This window comes from Macrobrachium nipponense, chromosome 11 (genome assembly GCF_015104395.2).
Source record: "Macrobrachium nipponense isolate FS-2020 chromosome 11, ASM1510439v2, whole genome shotgun sequence".
Taxonomy (NCBI): domain Eukaryota; kingdom Metazoa; phylum Arthropoda; class Malacostraca; order Decapoda; family Palaemonidae; genus Macrobrachium; species Macrobrachium nipponense.
In genome coordinates this window covers 107,721,926-107,741,480 of record NC_061087.1, presented here as the reverse complement: position 1 = coordinate 107,741,480, position 19,555 = coordinate 107,721,926, and the positions used below count along the sequence as shown (strand labels likewise).

The 19,555-nt window shown below is 39.1% G+C and overlaps 1 protein-coding gene across 1 annotated transcript in view; it reads right to left on the bottom strand.

The window, feature by feature from the left end:
• The window catches only part of LOC135208108 (obg-like ATPase 1), a 63,408-nt gene that overhangs the window by 10,881 nt on the left and 32,972 nt on the right, over positions 1–19,555 (bottom strand). Inside the window, exons 3-7 of the mRNA XM_064240257.1 lie at positions 13,416–13,472; positions 10,434–10,561; positions 9,323–9,414; positions 8,905–9,066; positions 7,956–8,053 (exon numbers count right to left, since the gene is read on the bottom strand). Of these exons, the coding sequence (XP_064096327.1) occupies positions 7,956–8,053; positions 8,905–9,066; positions 9,323–9,414; positions 10,434–10,561; positions 13,416–13,472 (537 nt within the window). The remainder of the gene's footprint in view (positions 1–7,955; positions 8,054–8,904; positions 9,067–9,322; positions 9,415–10,433; positions 10,562–13,415; positions 13,473–19,555) is intronic.

Here is a 19,555-nt window from a genome sequence, read left to right as displayed (position 1 = left end):
TCTGTCGGAACAGGGAGACGTCAAAACCACCTTCGCCTTCTTGATTGAGGAGGGAGCTTCATCAGAGAAGCGCTCGGGGCTTGAGTCAAACAAAGGCTCTTTCCAGTGCCTTTTCAGGGGCCTGGAAAGGTCCGAATCCTTCCACCCTCGTTTAGGTGAAGGAGAACCGGACGACGAGAAACACTCTCGGAGGACGCTTTTCCTAAAGCGGTCCTGAGCAGTCTGTTGCGCTACAGAGCCTGCTGAAGGGACGCCTGACCGGCGGGGATTCTCCACAACCTCCGTAAGGCTTTCGACTTTCCTTCTCCTCTGGGCTTGGGAGCTAGGAAGAGGTCTAGGCCTGGGAGTGTCGCAAAAACGGTCAGACGCCCCCTCCACGCCCCCTCCACAACACTGGGGGCACTCACTTCACTAAGCACGTCACTTTCACTATCCTTACCTTTCAGGGCAGCCATTTTGGATTTCATCCTTTGAAGTGTAGCCTTCAGATCAGCGATCTCAGAAGCCGAATCTGAATGCAAAGCCTGTGAGGGCCCTGATAAAGAGGGAGAATCAAATGCATGATTTACAGAAGAGTTAGAATCAGGAAAAGGCTCAATAGGCCTTGTACTACCCACACCCTTAGATGCAGCCCTTCTAATTCTATCCCTCTCTAACTTCTTCAAGTAAGAAGTTAGAGTCTTCCATTCCTCAGCACTCAACCTTTCACACTCATGACAGGTGTTAGTCAAAGAACATTCAAACCCTCTACATTTACGGCATACAGTGTGAGGATCAACCGAAGCCTTCGGTATCCTCACCTTGCAGCCTACATTCACACAAACTCTCACACTAACACTTGAATCAGTCATTCTGTAGAAAAATCAAAAGCAAGTCCAAATCCAGTCCACAGTAGCGAATGCCAAAACAACGACCCAGGTACGTCACCAAAAAGTCAGATGAAAGAAGATCAATTGCCTTGAAAAACAAATTCTAGTCAGGAGGTAGTAACAACAATGTTGATACCACCGGCGACACAGAAAATCTGATAGAAAACGGGAATGGTTCCTAGTCCTGCCACCCAGGGCAGGGCGGTAGATCACCTGACCTACCTGTAGCGAGTGGCGCGAAATTTGAATTTCTGTCGGTGACGACGGAGTCTTAGCTAAGTATATATCTGACAGGTGAGTTGATTGTATGAAAATAGGCAGTTCTAGGTGTTTTTAGAGAGGTTTTAAGTATTCGCATATTTCAGCTATTTGTGGGGGTGTGGTACCTGTCTCCCGTGAATCCAGGGGGTCCATTGTGCCCATAACATAATCCATGTTGTTAAACTGTGTACAATTTTCTAGTTTTCATTTTAAAACTATGAGCTCATATCTCAAGCATAATGTAACTAAAGTTGAATTTCTGTAAAACTATCCAGACAAATCCCATTTCAGAAAAACCCTTCACATTTTATCACCAACAATGCTTATGAACTGACTTCTCGTGTTCCTTTCAAGTATGAAATTTTCATTATTAAAATGAAGTTTTTATTGTATACTTACCGAACAATTATAGAGCCGTGATTTCCACGAGCGGCAGGATACTAAATTCAAATTTAGCGCGTCGGCGTCGCCAACACTGGTGGTGATGACGTCATCTCCCTCCACTCGCGGGAGAACCAGGTACAACTGCCCAGGTGAATCCAATTCTTTCTGCCCGTCCGTCCACCTAAGGGGAGGAGGGTGGTATAATCATAATTGTTCGGTAAGTATACAATAAAAAACTTCATTTTAATAATGAAAATTTCATTTTTATTGTAGTGTCTTACCGAACAATTATAGAGCTGATTACACATTTTATGGGGAAGGTGGGATTCAGTGGACCACTAGTATTTTTAAATGGTTACATTTATTGCAATACCAGTAAACACTCAAGGTGTCTGTTGTACCTTACCTTGTAAGAGAGCTACAGCAGACTGTTACTGCCTCTGGTCGGTGCTCTTCTTACTATTGTAGAGGAATTGGAATTTGCCCAAAGTTAGCCTCTACAGGAGTGGAATCCTTCCGTAGTTCAAGCGAGTCAAGGCTGACTGACGGAGGATAGTAACAACAAAGATTGCCCTTGCCCTGGGCTAAGACCAGAAATTCAATCATACAAAACATTTGTCACCAACACCAGATTTAAAAACATATACCCAACCATTGTAAAAATCTGACCTAACAGACTGGTGAGTATCCCAGGTACTCAGTACCCCCAGCTTCCCTTGAACTCGACAACCTATTCAAGGTGAAAAGTTAGCATAGAGGTGACGACCCCTGTGCCGTTTCTCCCAACACCATGCCAGAAACCGCCACCGGACCTAACGTTTTTACAAATCTCGAAAACCGTTTTCTATCTCTTTGAGATAATGACTCGCAAAAACCGAATTCGATCTCCAGAACGTGCTCTGAAGAATCGAAGCTAAAGATAAATTCTTCTGAATGCTAAAGAAGTTGCCACTGCTCTAACCTCGTGAGCTTTAACTCTCAGAACGGAAAGATTGTCGTTCTCGGACTGCGAGTGAGCTTCCCTGATAAGCTCTCTAATAAAGAACGATATAGCATTCTTAGAAAGAGGACGAGAGGGATTTTGAACCGAGGTCCAGAGCTTAGAAGATTGTCCTCTGATACCCTTAGTGGCAAACAGATACTGCTTAATAGCCCTGACTGGACATAAGAGCCTTTCTTCCTCCTCATGTCCAACCAAATCAGATAAGTTCCTTACCACAAAACTCCTCGGCCAAGGATTAGAAGATTCTCATTTTTGGCTAGAAAGGTCAAAGATACCGAAAATACAGCATTGCCTTGAGAGAAACCGACTCTTTTGTCTATAGCGTGCAATTCGCTGACACGCTTAGCAGAAGCTAGTGCAATAAGAAAGAGTGCCTTCTTAGTCAAGTTCCTGAGTGAAGCCGACTTCAAAGGCTCAAACGGTGGCCCCATGAGGAACTTAAGCACCACATCTAAGTTCCAAGCCACTGTATCTTGCGGGAGCTTAGTGGTTTCGAAAGACCTAATGAGGTCCGACAGATCTGAATTGGAGGAAATATCCAAACCTCGATGTCGAAAAACCGAAGAGAGCATGGCTCTATATCCTCTGATCGTCGAAGGAGCCAGTTTCTTAGAGTTCCTAAGAAATAGAAGAAAAATCTGCTATTTCTGTTAAAGAGGTCGCAGAAGTAGAGACTTTAGCACTTCTACACCACTCTCTGAAGATTCTCCACTTCCCTTGATAGAGTTTGTTAGAAGACTCTCTCCTACAACGAGCGATAGCTTCTGCAGCTCTTCTTGAAAATCCTTTCGCTCTGACAAGATTCCGGACAGTCTGAACCCTGTCAGAGCTAGAGCGGACAAGTTTTGGTGGAACCTCTTGAAGTGAGGTTGTTTGAGAAGCCACTTCTCTGGAGGAAGAAGTCTGGGGAAGTCTACTAACAACTGGAGAAGGTCCGGGAACCACTCTTTCTGGGCCAAAAGGGAGCGATTAACGTTAGCGTTACATTGCTGTGCGACATGAACTTGTTCAGCACCTCTCTTATTAGACCGAACGGAGGGAATGCATAAGCTTCCAGACCCGACCAATCCAACAGCATTGCGTCCACCGACCAAGCTAGAGGATCTGGGACTGGAGAACAAAAGAGAGGAAGACGGTTGTTCCTCGATGTCGCGAACAGGTCTATTGACGGTCGTCCCCAAAGGCGCCAAAGTTTCTGACAAATCTTGTTGTCCAAAGTCCACTCCAGAGGTAACACTTGCTGTTGACGACTTAACTCGTCCGCCAGGACGTTCATCTTTCCCGGAACAAATCTCGGGACTAGCTGAAAACCTTCGCTTCGTTTGACCACAGGAGGAGATCCTTGGCTACTTCGTACAGAGAGAAAGACTGAGTCCCCCTCTGTTTCCGCACGTACGAGAGAGCCGTGGAGTTGTCGGAATGCACTGCACTACTCGGCCTTCTACTAAGCTCCGAAACTGTCTGAGCCCTAAGAAAATTGCTAACAGTTCCTTTACATTTATGTGGAACTTCTTCTCCTTCTCCGACCAAGCTCCTGAAGTCCGTTGATTTCCCAGTAGGGCTCCCCAACCTGTGTCCGATGCGTCGGAAAAGAACTGTAGGTTCGGGAGGATGGGTCGTAAATCTAACCCTTCTTCCAACCTTGCTCGAGAGAGCCACCACCTTAGGTCCTCTTTTATTTGATCTGTGACAGGAAAGGTAATCGAGTCTGGTTGTGTCTTCCTGCACCAAGAGGCTCTCAGGAAAAACTGCAGAGGTCTCATGTGCAGTCTTCCCAACGTCACAAATTTCTCCACTGACGTCAATTTGCCCAGGAGCCTCATCCACTGATTGGCAGAACTTACCTTTTTGTCCAAGAACTCCTGAACTGTCTCCAGACAGCCTTGAACCCTCTTCGGGGACAGAAAAGCCCGAAAAACTTGAGCATTCAGAATCATCCCCAAATAAAGGATGCTCTGAGATGGAACCAACTGGGACTTCTGTTTGTTGTACCAGAATTCCTTACTTTAACTTTCTGGCAAGATCCAGAGTTGTTCCAAGGTCCTTCATGCACCGACTCTCTGATTCCGACCGGAGAAGCCAATCGTCCAGATAGAGGGAGATTCTTACTCCTAATATGTGTAGCCAGCTTCCTATCGGGGATAGAACCCTGGTGAAAACTTGAGGAGCGGTCGCTAGTCCGAAGCAAAGCGCCCGAAATTGAAACACCTTGCCTTCGAACATGAACCTCAGGTACTTCCGAGATTCGCGATGTATCGGAATGTGAAAATAAGCGTCTTGCATGTCCAGAGAGACCATCCAATCCCCCTGTCTGATGGACTCCAGAACGACCGAGTGGTCTCCATATGAAATTTTGTTTTCTGGACATGCAAGTTCAGGGCGCTCACATCCAAAACCGGCCTCCAGCCCCCTGATGACTTGGGAACTACAAAAAGGCGATTGTAAAAGCCTGGAGGAAAATCCCCTTCTATCTGTTCTATCGCTTCTTTGAGAACAAGCGCTTCCACTTTCTGCGGCTAGCGCCAGAAATTTGTCTGAGCCCGGAGAGTATGCCTGGAATGGAATTGGCACAGGTGAGAGCGAGGGAGGTGAAACGAGAGGAATACGATAGCCGAACTTGAGTACTTGCACTACCCAGGCTTCTGCTCCTCTGTTTTCCCATTCCTCCCAAAACAGAGCCAGCCTGGCTCCCACTGGTGCATGAAGAACCGAGCTTTCATTTGGAAGGTTTGTTAACCTTGGCCGAGGCCTTAGACTGAGGTCGCAAATTCGATTTCGGCCGAAAGAAGCGCTTGGGTTGGGGTTTTTTCTCCCTCGAAAAGGCGCTTGGGCCAGAGGAGAAACCGAAGGAAACAGTCTCCACAGGAGCTTTAGGTCTCTTAGTAGACTGTGCCAGTAAATCCGAAGTAGATTTCTTATCTAGCGCAGACGAAAATTGACAACACTACATCGTCTGGAAAGAGGTTATCTTTCACAAAAGGAGCAAACAAGAGAGCAGACTTCTGTTGGGGACGTAACCCTTTTAGAAGCAAAGGAGCACCAAAGTTGCCTTTTCTTAAGGGTACCAAAGGCGATGAGCGAAGCTAACTCATCACATCCATCCCTAATGGATTTGTCCGCACAGGACAGAACACCAATCCAATCCTCCGCTAACTCCTGGGAAAGAGAAGGACAGTCTTCGATCTTGGCCGCTAAAGCGCCAATAGTCCAATCAAGGAAGCTAAAGACTTCCAAAAGTTTTAAATTGATTCTTTACAACGTGGTCCAACTCAGGCGCTGTAAAGAAAACTTTCGCTGCGGCGAAAGCAGATCTTCTAGAGGAGTCGATTAAACTGGAGAAGTCTCCCTGGGAGGAGGCAGAAACTCCCAGAGAAGGAGCTTCCCCAGTTACATAAAACCTATACCTCTTACGAAGCAACTTAGAGGGAGGGTAAGCAAAAAGAGCCTTCCCTAAGTCTCTTTTCATCAGACATCCATTTCTCCGTCTCTTTCAACGAATGTCTAACCGCTTTAGATAGAACAAGTTTGGGAGGAGAGGGTCTGAAGTTTTTCCTCCTCATCAAAAAAGTCGAAGTTGGGGAGCGCGGAGCCGCTTTCTCAAAATAATCTGGATAAGATACCAGAAGAAATCTAAGGAGACGTGAATAACACGAGAGGTGATGTGAATCCTCCTCCTCTACTTCTTCTTCATTCTCCGATACCGCCGAAGAAGTAGACGGAACTACAACCGGATCTGAAGGTTTCGAACCACCCTTGGACTCATTCATCCAGTTGGTTAACATCTCTAACTGCTTGCGCAAAGGCGCCAGAGACGAATCAAAAACAGTTAACGAAGGCTTGGAAGAGCCTAAATGTTCAGCAGGAGGCGGAAAAACTACTTGCGCCTCGCTCGGAGCCGCCGAAATTCGAGGCGAAACAGGCGCATCAGGCGTAACAGACGAAAAAGCGCCTAAAGAAACACCCTTAGAACTGCTAGCTACAGCGCTAAAACCACAATCTCTACTAGTAGATGGAGCCGAAAAAGGCACAGATTGAGGCGACGAACGAGCCGCTAACGGCCGCGGCGCAACCCTACTCTCAGGCTCCTTATACCGCTTGACTGGAGGAGGCGAAGAATCGGCGCCTGAACGCCTCTTTAAGGGACGCGAAACGGGCGAATCTCGCCAAGAGCGCCGCGCGACCGGAGACGAATCGCTTGAATCATTCGAAAGGCGTCTGACCGCAACACCTTTCCAACGCTTAACCGAGCCCTGTTGAGGCGCAACAGGCTCAACAAGAGAGGCGCCTGTCTGTGGGCAAATCCCGATCGACTCCCTTGGACTTCCGGTATGTCTTCTCCCCGGTGCGGGGGAGCTGGACAGTGACCTTTGTCTAGGAGACTGTCAGGACAGACAGACGCACCCTCAACTACACTCTTACCTGAAGCCGCTTTCTCCAAAAACGTCTTAACTGAATTACCAAGTTGCAAAATTTTCCCATTCCTCCCAACCGTATTCGCTAGTACCGAAAATTTCTGATCTAACCTCGATTCCAGACTGGCAATGGTGTCGGAAGAAACTACACGGGAAGCCGGAGAAGTGGGATTAGTAGGAGGAATAGGAGGTGTATTTAAAGGAGACATAACAATTTGAGGAGAAACAGAAGGAAACAGATGCATCGCAAGACGAAGCAGAGCTAAGTCTACTTTCCCTAAGCGCTGCTTTTCTAATTCTGTCTTTAGCTAATTTCTCCGAGTATGAACTAAAAAACTTCCATTGAGAATCAGTCCAATCACTACACTCGTTACATGTTCGATCTGCTGAACAAACCTGTCCCCTACACTTAACACATTTAGTGTGAGAATCATATTCTAACTTGGATAATCTAGTTTTACATCCTGAGATGCAAAACCTAACTCCCGACGGACTAGAATCCGACATGGCAACGCCTAAATAAAAAGCAAAATAACAACAACGCCAAAAAAGAGTACTTCACCAATTCCGAAGATCAATTCCACCAGAAAAAAAAGCGAAGCAAAGTCATCCAACCGCACCGACCACCGATGTTCACCGGACGCCGGCAGGAAAAGAATTGGATTCACCTGGGCAGTTGTACCTGGTTCTCCCGCGAGTGGAGGGAGATGACGTCATCACCACCAGTGTTGGCGACGCCGACGCGCTAAATTTGAATTTAGTATCCTGCCGCTCGTGGAAATCACGGCTCTATAATTGTTCGGTAAGACACTACAATAAAAATGTAAATTTCATAAATTAAAATCATATCCAGCCACAGGACAGGAAAAACTGAAAACTTTTGAGAATGACATATTACTGAATTTCCTTGAATCATAAATATATACAAAATGCCATAAAACATCAAGCTAAGGCAGAGAAAAAAAACTTTTGAAAAGGAAATGTACACTAATTTACTAAACTAAAAACTGAAAGAAGGGCTCTTACCATTTGTTCTTCTTGCGTATATAATCTTTTTCAGAGAGATTTACTAAATATATCATAGGTTTGCTTGTGATGAGCAAGTGCCTATTTAATACTTCAATCTGAAAAGAAATAGATCATCTTAGAAAGGAAGCCTAAACATTATCATAACAACAATCATACAGGGTAAGAAATGAACAGCAGTATTAGACTACTATATAAGTAGTAGCCTGACAGACTGAAATAAAAAACCTCAGCCTTATTATCTTTACCATCATTATTACTATAAATATTACTACAGTATCATTATCATTATAAGAAGATGCTTCATGTGGGAACCTGAATATTGCAATAATTGACATGACAAGGAAAAGAACTAAAGCCTCCTAATTTACTGATAAATTTTAAAACTTACAAAGCATTAAAATTAATTACAGTAAAAAATTTTAGCCAATACTAGAGAAAAAATATAAAAGTACAATGACAAGGACTGAAAAAAAAAAGAAAGAAAGCTACTGTTAGATCCTACCTCAGTGAGTTAGATCAAATGATTTCTATTCCTATTCACTTCATCTTGGTTGTAAGATAGCTGCTCATTATTTTCTCTATATTCTTTCACCGCTACTTCAGTTTGATAATGCCTTCACACCAGTTACTTCCCAAATGAGGAAACTTCTGTATATCCGAGCCCATTTAACCTACATTCTATCACGAAGTGAACTTCTGAGCACTTTGGGGGAGATGTACTAAACAAATTTTCTTGCAGAATTTCTAAGATTTGGTTACAGTCATATCTTCTCTTTATATTTAAGGCTCAAATCATCAAAAAGAAGGCAGGCTCATTAGCAAAAGTTTTTTTTTTTTACCATAAAAAAATTTTCCAATAAAATTACCTGTACATAAATGAACTCATGCACTACTTTCTACTGAACAGACTCGTCAAGTCTGTTGTAGACTTCAATGCCCAACTCACCTCTTTTACATCCCAGTCACAGAATCGAACTTGCTTCTTATCTTCTTCCAGCAGCGACTTGACTTTGCAAACAGTGTCATATTCCGGCTTGAGTTTCTTGTCACCTCCACGTTCTACCAATTTGAATAGTTTGTCATAGACATTATTTATGTATTCAATGTCCTGTTGAAGGAAAATCAGTATTAAAAACAGTACCCCATGAAAATAAATTACATGACTAAAGTACATTAGTTAATTTCAATCTCAGTATCCAGAAATTGAGCTAATTGAGCTATGTATCAGATACTCAAAAAACAACTTTAAGCATATAGAAACAATCAAACTTAAATGAAAAATTAAATCTAAATTCTTTCAGGAAACACAACAGCAAACACAGAGTAAAAGCTAACTTTTTGTACACAAATCAAGAACACGTTACCTTAAGCCGCAACTCGTCAAGGATGATTTCAAGGTCCCTGACAGGGTTTACATCCCCTTCTACATGAGTGACATCATCATCTTCAAAAGCACCTGGGAAACAAAATACAGTATACAAAAGTCCACATGAAAAATATGAAATTCAATGCACTGTACAATCAATACCACAAACTATATCACTGACATAAGGTAGGTATATGACTTACAGAGAAAAATAGGAAAGGAACAATATATGCATAGTCATATTTCATTTATGTATTAAATTTATCAAGTAATTTACAGTAATTATCAATAATTAGTTATACAATAACATGGGTAACTACTAGCCGGCACCCTGGACTCCTCCACTTTTGTTTTTAGGCCTGAGCAAACTCTAATAAAAGTGGTTTCTGATTTCAGGAAGAGCTAAAGACAATTACTGTAGGAAGTTGAAATCAACAATACTGGAAAGTCTACAATTTCAAAGATATTTCTACGGTATATGAATTGCTATACCATTAACATTCATCTCACATGTGGTTCACTTTGTTCATTTAAAAAAAACATTCATCTCATGTGTGGTTTACTTTGTTCATTAAAAAAAAATCATCTTATAAAAACAAAAGGTGCCAATTTATATGCACAGTATACTGTTCCCAAAGTCTAAAGGCACCAAACACACTATCGGTTATCCCTGATCATGTGTGCATACCATTATTTTCTTAGTTATCTCAGTGCCCATAATCTGGTGAATAAATTTGCAGCACTTCACACGTTCATAATGGTCCAGATATTTAAAAACATTTTATTACAAGGTCGCCAACTAGTCTATGGCACCTAAAGTGGCTGAGATGACTTTGAAATGAGATATGAATGCATATCATAAAATCACTCACACAAATGTAACAAAAAGGGTGGAACACTGTAAGCACACAGGGAACATTCAAAACATACCCCCTATGAAATAAGAACTTGATATGTCAGAGACTTACTGTAGCAGGCAGTGGTCTCTGCATCAGTCACCACTTTGCTACATAAACTAACTGACTCGCTCAACCTTTTTACCCTAAACTGAGCATTAAGCTAGAAGAACATGAGACTAAATTAAATACTATATAAAATATAATACTTACGGGTCATATGGAACAGAGCATCGCAAGCCTTGATGTGTGACAAGAAAGCATTACCAAGACCTTGCCCCTCAGAAGCGCCTTTTACCAATCCGGCAATGTCAGTGACGTTTAAAAATGCAGGAACTTTGCTGAAAGTTTTAAAAAGACACTTGTACTAAGGCCTGCCTTGGTTATCTTATGGATGATCAATGGTCTCATCCCTAACTCAAGATTTTCTTAGAAAGTACACCTAAAATTTGTAAAAGCCCATTCATTCAACAATAAATTTTTTGTAAAACCTAATTATTTGGTTAAATTTAGAAAGTCTCATTCCAAAAACAAATCTTGATCTCATATGATTTGCTCAAACTGACCAAGAGAAATAATGTACATACTATTTTACGTAAGGTTCAATCTGACTGTCTTAGCATTGAAATTCAAAATTAATGCATTCAACAATAAGAGAACCATACTGATTCAGTGCAGTTAAAGAATATGAGCCTATCTACCTATATTAGTAAAATACAGGGGGCCCGCGGTTAACGGCCCAATTGCTCAGCGGCGAATCGGCTTTACGGCCGTCATAAAAAACATTCATTAAAAAAATACCCTTTTTAAGATATTTTTACGACACAATTTTCAGTTAGCAGCGCCGCTAGCGCCGTTGTCTAATGAGTTCATACATTTGTAGAAATGCCGTTCAGACCATACAGGTTATGCAAATTACATTACCAAATTTTATGGAGAGTTATTACATAGGTGTTGGGGTACAATAGATGCCTCTGACGCTGTTCTATGCCGAAAATATCGAGTTACATAAGTGCAAATTTAGCTATGGATGCGTCGATTTATAATTGTTCATGCTTTTATGTTTAAAATGTGTATGAAAATGTATTACGTAAAGGGTATTTTTATTTCTGCACAGAAATATGATACGAAGGCAGCTTTTGAAACTGCCCTTCACGTTATCAAATGCTATGTTTTTTCATGTTCTTTCTTGTGAGCCGCCGCCTGCCGCTCTTCCGAAAATGTTGAGTTAAAAAAAAGTGCAAATTAGCGATCGATGTGTTGATTTTATAAATGTTCATGCTATTATCAAAACGTGTATGAAAATTTATTACGTAAAGGGTATTTTTATTTCTATGCAGAAATATGATAAAAAGGCAGCTTTTGAAACTGCCCTTCACGTTACCAAATACAATTTTTTTTCATGTTCGTTCTTGTAAGCCGCCGTCTGCCGCTCTTCTGAAAATATAGAGTTAAAAAGAGTGCAAATTTAGCGATTGATGTGTCGATTTTTTAAAAGTTTATCCTTTTATATTTAAAATGTGTATGAAAATATATTACGTATAGGGTATTTTTATTTTTGTACATAAATATGTTACAAATTAAGGCAGCCTTTGTAACTACGCTCCACGTTGTCAGGGGATGTTTTTTCATGTTCGTTCTTGTCCGCCACTGTTCCGAAAAATGCATGGTGTCATTTTATTATGCACCTTTTCCATAAATCCTTTAAAAAGTTATACATTACTTCACTGTATCCAATAATATTTTATGTATTCTCATATTATTGAATTATAAAATAATGGGAAATCTAAGCCAGTATTCCGAGGAGTGGCCAATGTGGTTTGAAATCAGCTGATGGCAAATACAAGTTTGTTTCACCATAACGCAATTCTGAGCGAATTCTATTGCTTCTAGTTAGCATAAACGAATATCTAGATACTTGACTTATATGAGAAAAGGTTATTTTTCCTTATACGTGTTTTTAGGTGGAAATATGAAATAAATGTTTCATTGTGAATGTGAACTACTTTTTCTTTTTCGTTAACAGATCACATTGGCGGCATGTTTATTGCGTAAAAAAAATTACGTGATTCCGTTCGCAATTCTCCTTTATATCATCTTAATACGAACTTTACGTATTTATCTTATATCGGCGTGAAACCAACAGTAAAATGTGTTCTTTCAAGCACAGTAGTTTTGATTAAAATGATTTTATCTCAATTTTATCTACGGTTGTGTTTGATGGCATACGTTTACTGGAGTTTTATCCTTGTTGCGGATATACCATAATAGTCATTAGCAGCCTGAACAGTTTTCTCAGCTTCAGTTATAACTAGGTTTATCTTTAACAGTATATTTCCCGATTGATCTTTGATCTATATTGATTTTATATCTATAGCGAATAAAGTTATTACATTAAGACATCTCAGTTCTATTCTATACATAACGCCATTTATAACACCTACGGTAATAGTGTGCTGTAGTATGATGATTGAAATAAAAGCCAAACGGATGTTATCCAATTTGGTTGCACTTAGAAGAAAAAAAAAAGTAGTTTCTCGTTCGGTCGTTCATGGCTGTACATGTTCACGCAACGACTATAACGTTAAAACCATACTTTCATCATTCTCTTTTGCTGTTGTTGAACTTATGTAACAGGAAGATGGATGAAGTTAGGCTATTGTAATTTGGTCTCTCATAAAATCGGACTATCGTAAGACGAATTATGTAACTTGAACACTACAGCTACCTGTACACTGTATAAACCTTATTACATCTTTACATACTCTAGACACCCAAAGGATTAAAGCTAGGCTTTTTTCACTTTACAGTATTTATAATACTATAATGTACTGTACAGTAAATTCTATAGGACTATACTGCATAAATATAATTTTACTTATTGCGCCATTGTGGGATTATGGCGCCTTTGACTGGTCTAGAGTTTCGAAAGAAGGTGTACAGCAGCTGTAGGCTTTAAAATCGCTTAGCATCGAAAATCACTTAGCGTCGGCGGCCAGGAACGGAATCCCTGCCGCTAACCGCAGGCCGCCTGTATCAGTAAAAATATAGAAAACCAAAATAGCTGGAATGTCTAGAAAAATTACACAAATATCAAATCCAAGAAATTACAAAGTAGTATTCTATTTCATAATTACAATGACATAATTCCAGTAAGTAATCATATGATGCATACATGGGAAGATAATACATTACCTTGCTGGTTTATGAAATTCACATAAGTAGTCAAATCTTGGGTCTGGTACCGGAACCCTACGTGCAGGAAGAGAAAAAATGTTATAAGTTATAAATTCCTTTTTCTTTGGACATGCCATATGTCTACAGTACAATCTAGTGAAAAAAAAATATTGGTACAGTGCAAGTAGTAAGACTTTGTTTACCTGAACTGGAATTGGAATAAAAAATTTAGGCCAAAGGGAAGTGCTTGTACCTATGTATGAGGTCACCCTATACTGAAAATAATGTTGAAACAATTGTTAGGAGAGGGTGGAAAGTAAGATGGAAGAACGAGAATACAAACAGTTGTAGAGTAAAAGGAATGAAAGGGGTTACAGCTATGGACGGAAGGGGCACTGCAAAAAACCTTAAGTATAAGGCCAACTGTACAGTTGCGGAAAAGATTTTGTTTACCCCCTGCGTTCACTAGGCACGCTAAATGTAAACGCCACTTTTGTTTACATAGTAGTGTTAAAAATATGAATGAATTAGCTGTTTGCAAAGGCAAACCTTATTGGTGGAGATGTTTCCTTACCGGTTGAAACGATAAATAATGTAGCTAAAACAACCGAAAAATATTTATACAATTTATATAAAATAAAATTGACATAACCTATCCCTATACATGAAATGAGAGAGAGATATTTACCTAGAACTTCAAACGAATGATTGGATATAAGGGTGCCTCTTATTGGCTGATAACAATTATAGGCATCGATTCGTTTATTGATATATGCAATGAGGCTCATCATCTGTTTTGTGTAATGAAAATATTTTCATTTGAATATCACCTCCTCTATGCTGAAAGTTCTTACAAATTTGTGTAATTCAATCCAACAGCAGAGGAAAAGTAGTTCCATCTTGAATAGCCAACCGTTCTGTATATCGTCATCAGAACAGAATAAAAAAAATGCTATTTTTGTAAGAATATGGATGAATGAAATTTTTGAAAATATTGAATTCCAAGCAAATAGATAAACAGGAGTTTGGAGATGATAATACATGGACAGAGAAATTTGAATTGATAAAAATTTCATGAAATGTATTGGTGATCCTGATAGGAATTCTATTTTTAGACATACTTTGTAGCAGTTGCCAGATAACATTTACTTTTTTAGCTCATTCGTTGTGGCTTAGAATATAAGATGTCTACCCAAGAAGACCCAAGACAGATCAGCTAAGAACGAAGTTTCCTTTTCACCGACTACTACTGAGATCACCCCAAAAACTTTCAATTTGGAGTTATTTTTCACTATTAAAATAATCTCAGTATGCCACAGATTTAATCATAATTTATCAGCCACTAACCTTTGCTAAATGCTCTTTTTCTTTCAAATTGTCTTATTTAACATTCTTTATAACATGGTTACTTGGACATAGCCTATATATTTTTTGTTTACCATATACAAAAATTTCACAGTAGCCTATATATATAGTTATTATATATATATTATATATAATAGATTATATATATATAATATATATCTATATATATATCATATATATATATATAATACGTATATATATATATATATACAGGCAGTCCCCGGGTTACGACGGTGTCGGTTTACGACGTTCCGAGGTTACGATGCTTGTCAATAGACGTTATTTCCAGGGTTACGACGCCTACAACACCCTCATCTCTGGGAGATAAAATGACACCAAAAATGCAAATAATCAATATTTGAAGGTTTTTTTTTGATGAAAAATGCCATAAGAATGCAGTTTACATAGTTTTCAAATAGTATATATATATATATATATATATATATATATATATATATATTCTAATAAAAAGGAGCCAGCCATAAAAACACCAAAATGTAGAGAGAAAAGTACTATATTTCAGAGACTGCTGTCTCTCTCTTCAGGTATATGATGAGAAAAGTTTACAGAAAAGGTGGTATTTATCCACCAAGATTTGTCCACAAGTAAGCCAATTTAGGTCACCCGCCCCCGCTGATAATCTTCCTTTAATCTTCTTAAGCGTTGGTTGAATGAACACTGACGGTCGACGATGTCTGTGTTTCCCATTCCCTTTTTGATATGTTCATTACCTGCTTCTCTTTATTAAGTCCGATTCCATCATTTGACTCTTGTACCGGCAGTTGCTGCTATAAATTACACGTGACACATTCCAGTTTATTCTATGGTTATGTTCATTTATATGATTGAAAATAGCCGAGTTCTGTTGTCCATACCTAACTGACCGTTTGTTTGTGTTATTAATCTCTGGGTGGGGAAGTGATTTACCTGTAAATCCGAATGTAAGATTGGTCACAGTCCTGGCATGGGATCTCATATACCCCGAGTCTTTGGGCGATGTCTTTTGTTGGACGTTAATCAGGGATTTGGCTAAGGTATTTGGGTAGGTAAATGCAAAAGGGTTTGGATTTCCCAAGGGTGTGAGTTACTCTCTTAATCGTCTCCAGGTGGGGAATTTTTATTTATTGTTGGGTGTGTCTCTGGTCTTGTCTTTAGGGGGTCGGTAGAAAATTACGTTTGCTTTTTTGAATTGCTTTCTCAATTATATGGTCAGGATACTTTAAAGATGAGAGTTGCTTGCGAATTAGTTCAAATTCTTTTTCCAGGAAATCTGGGGAACAAATTCGTAAGGCTCTTAAGAATAGGTTGCTAGCTAGACTTATCTTGATAGTATTGTCATGATAGCTAAAGTAGAATATATGAAAGTGAGAACGTTGGTTTTCTGTATATGTAAATTTGTATTCTGTCGTGTCTCTGATTATTAAAACATCAAGAAAAGGAAATTTTGTTGTCTGTTTCCCATTCAACTTTAAATTTGATGCTGGGCACTAATGCGTTTAATTTTGAGAGGAATTCATTAAAATTACCCCCACTTATTATCCCAAAAATGTTAGTATGTCATCCACGTATCTCATCCACAGCATGTTTTTGGGTTTTATTGCATTTATTACTGTAGTTTCAAAGTATTCCATGTACAGATTGGCTAATGAATTCCTCTCAAAATTAAACGCATTAGTGCCCAGCATCAAATTTAAAGTTGAATGGGAAACAGACAACAAAATTCCTTTTCTTGATGTTTTAATAATCAGAGACACGACAGAATACAAATTTACCATATACAGAAAACCAACGTTCTCACTTTCATATATTCACTACTTTAGCTATCATGACAATACTATCAAGATAAGTCTAGCTAGCAACCTATTCTTAAGAGCCACCTTACGAATTTGTTCCCCAGATTTCCTGGAAAAAGAATTTGAACTAATTCGCAAGCAACTCTCATCTTTAAAGTATCCTGACCATATAATTTGAAGAAAGCAATTCCAAAAAGCAAACGTAATTTTCTACCGACCCCCTAAAGACAAGACCAGAGACACACCCAACAATAAAATAAAAATTCCCCACCTGGAGACGATTAAGGAGAAACTAACACCCACACCCCTTGGGAAATCCAACCCTTTACCCATTTTACATTCCCCCACCCCCCCCTACCCCAAATACCTTAGCCAAATCCCTGATTAACGTCCAACAAAAGACATCGCCCAAAGACTCGGGGGTATATGAGATCCCATGCCAGGAGTGTGACCAATCTTACATCGGATTTACAGGCAAATCACTTCCCCAGAGATTAATACAACACAAACGGTCAGTTAGGTATGGACAACAGAACTCGGCTCGGCTATTTTCAATCATATAAATGAACATAACCATAGAATAAACTGGAATATGTCACGTGTAATTTATAGCAGCAACTGCCGGTACAAGAGTCAAATGATGGAATCGGCCTTAATAAAAGAGAAGCAGGTAATGAACATCTCAAAAGGGAATTGGACATCAGACATCGTCGACGCAGTGTTCATTCAACCAACGCTTAAGAAGATTAAAGAAGATTATCAGCGGGGGGTGGGACCTAAATTGGCTTACTTGTGGACGAATCTCTTGGTATAAATACCACTTTTCTGTTAAACTTTTCTCATTCATATACCTGAAGAGAGAGACAGCAGTCTCTGAAATATAGTACTTTTCTCTCTACATTTTGGTGTTTTTATGGGCTCCTTTTATTAGATGGAATTCTGTTGTTACAGAACACCTTTACCAGTCATATATATATATATATACAGGCGGCCCGTGAATAACGGCGCAATCACTCAACGGCGAATCGGTTTTACGTCGGTCGTCAAAAATATTCATTAAAAAAATAAGGCATTTTAAAGGTATCTTTACGGCGCAAATTTCAGTTAACAGCACCGCTAGCGCCGTTGCCTAACGAGTCCATACATTTGTAGAAATGCCGTTCAGACCATAAAGGTTATGCAAATTATATTAACAAATTTTATGGAGAGTTATTACGTAGGTATTAGGGTAAAATATATGCCTCTGACACTGTTCTATGCCGAAAATATCGAGTTACATAAGTGCAAATTTAGCTATGGATGTGTCGATTCATAAATGTTCATGCTTTTGTTTAAAATGTGTATGAAAATGTATTACGTGAAAGGCATTTTTATTTCTGTACAGAAATATGATACAAAGGCAGCTTTTGAAACTGCCCTTCACGTTATCAAATACGATATTTTTTCATGTTCTTTCTTGTAAGCCGCCGCCTGCCGCTCTTCCGAAAATATCGATTTAAAAAAAGTGCAAATTAGCGATCGATGTGTCGATTTTATAAATGTTTATGCTTTTATGTTTAAAATGTGTATGAAAATGTATTACGAATAGGGTATTACGAATAGGGTATTTTTTATTTCTGTGCAGAAATATAATAAACAGGCAGCTTTTGAAACTCCCCTTCAAGTTATCAACTACATTGTTTTTTTTTCAAGTTCGTTCTTGTATGCCGCCGTCTGCCGCTCTTCCGAAAATATCGAGTTACATAAGTGCAAATTTAGCTATGGATGTGTCGATTCATAAATGTTCATGCTTTTGTTTAAAATGTGTATGAAAATGTATTACGTGAAAGGCATTTTTATTTCTGTACAGAAATATGATACAAAGGCAGCTTTTGAAACTGCCCTTCACGTTATCAAAATACGATATTTTTTCATGTTCTTTCTTTTTGTAAGCCGCCGCCTGCCGCTCTTCCGAAAATATCGATTTAAAAAAGAAGTGCAAAATTAGCGATCGATGTGTCGATTTTATAAATGTTTATGCTTTTATGTTTTAAAATGTGTATGAAAATGTATTACGAATAGGGTATTTTTATTTCTGTGCAGAAATATGATAAACAGGCAGCTTTTGAAACTCCCCTTCAAGTTATTAACTACGTTGTTTTTTTTTCAAGTTCGTTCTTGTATGCCGCCGTCTGCCGCTCTTCCAAAAATATCGAGATAAAAAGAGTGCAAATTTAGCGATCGATGTGTCGATTTTTCAAATGTTTATGCTTTTATGTTTAAAATGTGTATGAAAATATATTACGTAAAGGTATTTTCATTTTTGTACAGAAATAAGATACAAATTAAGAGGCAGCCTTTGTAACTAACGCTCCACGTTGTCAGGGGATGGTTTGTCATGTTCGTTCTTGTCCGCCAGTTCCGAAAAATGCATTGTGTTATTTTATTAATTATGCATCTTTTCCATAAATCCTTTAAAAAGTTATACATTATTTCACTGTATCCAAGAATATTGTATGGAGAGTTATTACGTAGGTATTAGGGTAAAATATATGCCTCTGACACTGTTCTATGCCGAAAATATCGAGTTACATAAGTGCAAATTTAGCTATGGATGTGTCGATTCATAAATGTTCATGCTTTTGTTTAAAATGTGTATGAAAATGTATTACGTGAAAGGCACATTTTTATTTCTGTACAGAAATATGATACAAAGGCAGCTTTTGAAACTGCCCTTCACGTTATCAAATACGATATTTTTTTCATGTTCTTTCTTGTAAGCCGCCGCCTGCCCGCTCTTTCCGAAAAATACGATTTAAAAAAAAGTGCAAATTAGCGATCGATGTCGATTTTATAAAGTTTATGTTTCTATGTTTAAAATGTTTATAATGTATTACAATAGGGTATTACGAATAGGGTATTTTTATTTCTGTGCAGAAATATAATAAACAGGCAGCTTTTGAAACTCCCCTTCAAGTTATCAACTACATTGTTTTTTTTTCAAGTTCGTTCTTGTATGCC